The sequence below is a fragment of the Cebus imitator genome, unplaced genomic scaffold (assembly GCF_001604975.1).
Source record: "Cebus imitator isolate Cc_AM_T3 unplaced genomic scaffold, Cebus_imitator-1.0 Scaffold72, whole genome shotgun sequence".
Lineage (NCBI taxonomy): Eukaryota > Metazoa > Chordata > Mammalia > Primates > Cebidae > Cebus > Cebus imitator.
Genome location: NW_016107387.1, coordinates 2,237,187 through 2,242,469, shown reverse-complemented (window position 1 = coordinate 2,242,469; position 5,283 = coordinate 2,237,187). Strand labels below are relative to the sequence as shown.

At 34.9% G+C, this 5,283-nt stretch overlaps 1 protein-coding gene across 3 annotated transcripts in view; it reads left to right on the top strand.

Annotated features, from left to right (window-relative positions):
• Positions 1 to 5,283, top strand: part of MAP2K4 (mitogen-activated protein kinase kinase 4) — a 125,409-nt gene that overhangs the window by 34,315 nt on the left and 85,811 nt on the right. For all 3 annotated transcript variants that reach the window (XM_017531394.2, XM_017531393.2, XM_037739575.1), the window contains one exon: positions 1,350 to 1,452. In XM_017531394.2, coding sequence (XP_017386883.1) covers positions 1,350 to 1,452 — 103 coding nt within the window. The remainder of the gene's footprint in view (positions 1 to 1,349; positions 1,453 to 5,283) is intronic.

Below are 5,283 nucleotides of genomic sequence, written 5' to 3'. Positions count from 1 at the left end.
TTTTTTTTTAATTAAAGTCATATCTGCAATTTTTCCTAGTGTACCCTTTGCACGTGTTGTTTGAATGTCCTTCCTCTACATTGTATGGAAAAGTCATATTGTACTATCCTTATTTCTGAAAATGGATGTGTCTGGTCTTTGGGGGAATTCACATGATCTGGTCGGAAGGAGGCTCATCTTTGAAAGCTGATCTAGGAGCCATGGCAAGGAGCTCTGTGCTCTCGTCTCTTTGCCATTTTCTCCATCGTGTGGCTCTGTCAGAATTTCAGATCTCACGTTTACAGTTTGAACCCTCTATTAAATCGTCATCCACTGAGGTCAGAAAGTGTGTGGATTGCAGAGATATTTTTGAGTAGTTAGATAGATGTATAATAAACCCTGGAGAGTGAGTGCAGGAAAAAGTGTCCCTAAGGTGGATGTGAAACCAAGATTTGCTGCAAATGCTTAAAAAATTCAGTTCTGTTACAAAGTATCCATATAAGTCCTAAATAAATGATTCTGTAAGACTTATTGTTATAGAAGGAAATGTCAGTGAGTAAAGCATTTTACAAAGCAGTTTCATGGTCTGATTTCATTTGTAGTGAAAAAAATACGTGTCCATATCTATGTATAGAAAAAAGTCTGCAGTAGAAAATAAACCGATTATTTTGAGGTACTTGGATTAATAAGTTTATGTAAAGTTTTAGCCCTATGTATTATATAGACGTATATATAAGATTTTTAATATGTTTTATCTTTTTTTTCCATTTTCTGCTCTTCTATAATGGATGTTTCACTTGGGTAATACAAAATATTGTTACCCATTTCCTTCCTACCCTAGAGAAACTGCTTCACAGAAATAATGGTTTAGAATACTTGTGTTACTGACTTGAAGTACCATGATGTTTTTAGCTCATTATGGTTGGGGAATTTTTCAGATTCTTCACTGTGTTGTTTATGTTAATTAAAATGAGGGAAGATGATACTTATTAAACTGAGGGCATTAAATATACACTGGATAGATGGTAATATTTTTAGAATTTTTCAGTATATCTGCCGACATAAATGATTTCTATAGTAGTATTTTCATTTGCAAAAGTATTAACTTTCCTGCACAATGGAAACTTGGAAGTGATAAGCATTTTTATCTATAGTATCATAGCCGAGTGAATGATTTGTAGTTAGTAATAACTTTAGATAATTTTATTTTTTCTTAGTTCTGAGAAATTCCTTGTTGCCTTTCAAAATATTGTCCTATATTATCTGTTAAAGCAAGTTCTCCTGCCTTTTGGTGTGACTTTCTTATGCCCTCAGAATAGTACCTGTTTTGTAGTACTTGAAACTTTTACTTTTTATTTGTTATTTCTCAGGTAAACGCAAAGCACTGAAGTTGAATTTTGCAAATCCACCTTTCAAATCTACAGCAAGGTTTACTCTGAATCCCAATCCTACAGGAGTTCAAAACCCACACATGTGAGTATTATTGATAATCAAATAAAAGGCTCAACTGAAGCCAAGGTGTTAAAGTTATTGTATTTTATAAATTTTTCCAATTGAGGGAATGAAAGATATTTTCATTTTATATTTATTTTTCTCAGAATGCTGTCAGTTTTATTAGACTGGTGTTGATAATTATGCTTCTTGTCAGAGCTCAGCCTAGAGTCCCACCCTTTTTACCTTCTCTGAAATATCAAGTAGGAGCTATCTTGAGGAAGGAAACTTAGTACTTATTAATTATTCTGAATTTCAGCAGCAAGAAAACAGCTCTTAAAAGAACCTCCTTCCTTATTTCTTAGAATTTGTAGTGAAAGCTAGTACAAAACTAATTCTTTAACGTAGCCCATTATTGTTGCCTTGGTTACTAGCTGAACCATATGTTTGAGGTCTAAGAAGAAAAGGATATAGCAGTAATCACCAAATTTATCAGATCTTTCTTTTTTAAAAGCCTTTTTGGACAAGGAGAAAGACAACCTGACTTAAATTAGAACTGGAAAAACATTCATCTATTTGTATTGTTTTCCCTCTGGAGATTCTTTATGTATGATGGAGAAAAATTGTTTAAAAACAAGTAAACACAGGGTGGAAAAAATCTTTCTTCCAAAGGTTGAGTTCAGGTTTTAATTTTTGTTTTGTTTTTAACTAATGCTTTGTAATAAACCTATAGGCAGCTAGGTTTCTCATGGCTTGTTTATTCCCAGCAGGTATTTAAAATTTGAAAGGACATGGTAATAGGTATTTTTAGCTTGTAATAGAATCTTTAGAGCTTGATTCCGGTATGTAAAAATTTTAGACCCAGATTTTGTTGGGAGTTCATTATTGTACAGATCAATTGTTCTAGATTAGGAATAGGTAACTACTAGCATTGTTACTAGTCAGAGATAATTGTTTTATTACTTAGAACAGCATTATCTCCTCTGCCTTCCCAGCCCCTTCCAAGAGAGGTATCCTTTTTACTTTTCCTCTGAGTTGTTTGCCATCAGCAACTAAAAACCATTGTTGGTTTCTGTTTAGGATGAGTATTTGGAATTAAAAAACGTAATTTGTGCCGGGTGCGGTGGCTCAATCCTGTAATCCCAGCACTGTGGGATGCCGAGGCGGGTGGATCACGAGGTCAAGAGATCGAGACCATCCTGGTCAACATGGTGAAACCCTGTCTCTACTAAAAATACAAAAAATTAGCTGGGCATGGTGGCGCGTGCCTGTAATCCCAGCGACTCAGGAGACTGAGACAGGAGAATTGCCTGAACCCGGGAGGTGGAGGTTGCAGTGAGCCGAGATTGAGCCATTGCACTCCAGCCTGGGTAACAAGAGCCAAACTCCGTCTCAAAAAATAAAAAAATAAAAATAAATAAAAAACAAAAAATAAAAAACATAACTTGTAGTTTGTGGGAGTTTTGAAATAAGATGTCTCTTACCATTTATATGTTTTTTCTCCTACAATTTTCTTGAACTTTAATAATTATGGATGTGAATATAAAACTTGTTCATGGATTTAGGAAAATATAAGATGAAATATATAACCTAATGATGTTAAGATATGTCACAGGAACTGGTTTCAGATCTCCTTGGCATTTGATATCTCCTGGATGCAGGATCCTTTAAAAGATTTAAAAAAATTGTAAGACTGTTCTTTTTTCTCAAAACCAACAGTTTAAATAAAATTCTAAGAAATGACAGTTGGCTGTGGTGATTTTAGTTAGGCATAAGGTAATAATGGATTGAATGTCAAATGAGAGGTGCAGGAGGGGTAACTCATTTTAGATAACCTAGTTGATGAAATGTTTCCCAAAAGAACAAGATTTAACTGGATTTTGAAAGACAGGCGGGGAAGGGTAAGTGAAGACAAGGGACAATGGCATTCTGGTGAGCATAAGTACAAGAGAAGTTTTGGGAACCACTTGTAGATCTGTTTAATTGTAGCAGACGTGTTATTTATAGATTACCTATTTCTGTCTCTCATTGGAAGCTTTTAGCATTTTTTCTTTATTCTTGATATTCTGTAACTACACGAGGATAAGCCTCAAATTGCATCATCCTCCTATGTAGTAGATTAACCCTTTTAAAGATGCATCATCTTCCTATTAGATTAACCCTTTTAAAGATGCATCATCTTCCCATGTATTAGATTAACCCTTTTAAAGATTCACGTTATCTCTTTTTCTGGGAAAATTGCTGCTGCTTTCCTTTTGAAACACTCCTTCATGTTTTTCCCATCATCTCCTCCTGAAACTTGTGTTACTAAAATGTTGGACTGCCTGTAGCCCCTGTATCTTAGACTTTAAAAAAACGTTTTCCATCTCCTTGCTTTCTTACTCTGTATTCTGGGAGATTTTCTTTATTTTCCAACCCCTCTATGGAATCTTGGCAATCAATTTTAATTTCCAAGCGTTGATTGTGGCACTTTCTTAGTATTCTATTTTTAATTTATGAATACAAAATGAGGAATTTAAAAATTCTTTTCTGTTGTTCGAATTATCGATTTCCTCAAGGGTCAGTTTTTCTTTTACCTCAGTCTTTCTCCTTTATGTTAGTTTTTTTTTTCCCGCCTCTTATAATTTTTTTTCATGTCTTGTTCCTGATTGTCCCTTGAATGGAAGCTTTGGTTATGGATCATCACCTGGTGGGCTTGGGTTTACTTTTCTGTGAGTATTTTGAGAGCTAGCCCTTAGGCCAGGAATATTACAAATGCTAGAATTAGTAGAGCCAACATTTACCTTAGGAAGCCTGGTTCTCTCCAGATATGTTTGTTTTCTTTAAAGATGTGCCACCTTTTTATTTTAGGGCAAGAGTAAAGAGGAAAAGTGGAACTGACTAGACCTTTCTTTGTTTTTTAGTAACAGGATCTCACTATATTGCCCAGGCTGGTCTTGAACTCCTGGACTCAAAGGATCCTCCCACCTCAGCCTCCCAAAGTGTTGGGATTACAAGGCATGAGCTACCACACCTGGCCTAGACCTTTGTTATAGAAACAAGTTTAATTAACTCTGGTTTCTAGGACTTCATTTCTTCTGACCATGAATCCTCTCTGATCCAGGGTTCTATTGGAACCATGATTTATCTCTCATATTCATTGCATTCCCTACTTCTACCATCTGTTGTAGGTTATAGTTTTTTCTCTCTATTTTTAAACTTTTATTAGGGAAAATTGCATACCTACCCAAAAGTAAAGTGGTAGATGAAATCTCTCTTTACTATCAGTCAGCTTTATCAGCTTCAGCAGTTAACAGCATGGCCAATATTGTTTTATCTATTCCTCCAACCCCTTTGTTTTAACCAAACCTCAAATGTTATACCACATGTATAAATATTTTAGTATGCATTTCTAAAAGATAAGAGCTGCTTTTTAAAGACATAATCACAGTACTATTGCTACATCTAGTAAAATAAATAATTCTTTAGTATCATCAAATAAGCAGATGACCTCATTAGTTTTTTTTTTTTCAGTTTGAAGTCAAGTCTACACAAGGTCCTACATTCTATGCAGTTAGCTGATAAGTCTTTAAAACAGAGTTTCTTCTCTTGAAATTGATTAGTTTTTCTTTGTCATACATTTTTATCTACTCCAAGGCATTCAAAAATTTGCTTAATTCTTTTAATTTGTTCATTGCTTTTTTTTTTTTTTTGAAAAAAGGAAGTTTTGGGCATTCTAGGAGGATGAGGAGACAACCTGAACAGGAAACTTTGATTTTTAATTATCATTGGTTAAAATTATAAATGTTTGGCCGGGCACGGTGGCTCAAGCCTGTAATCCCAGCACTTTGGGAGGCCGAGGCGGGTGGATCACGAGGTCAAGAGATCGAGACC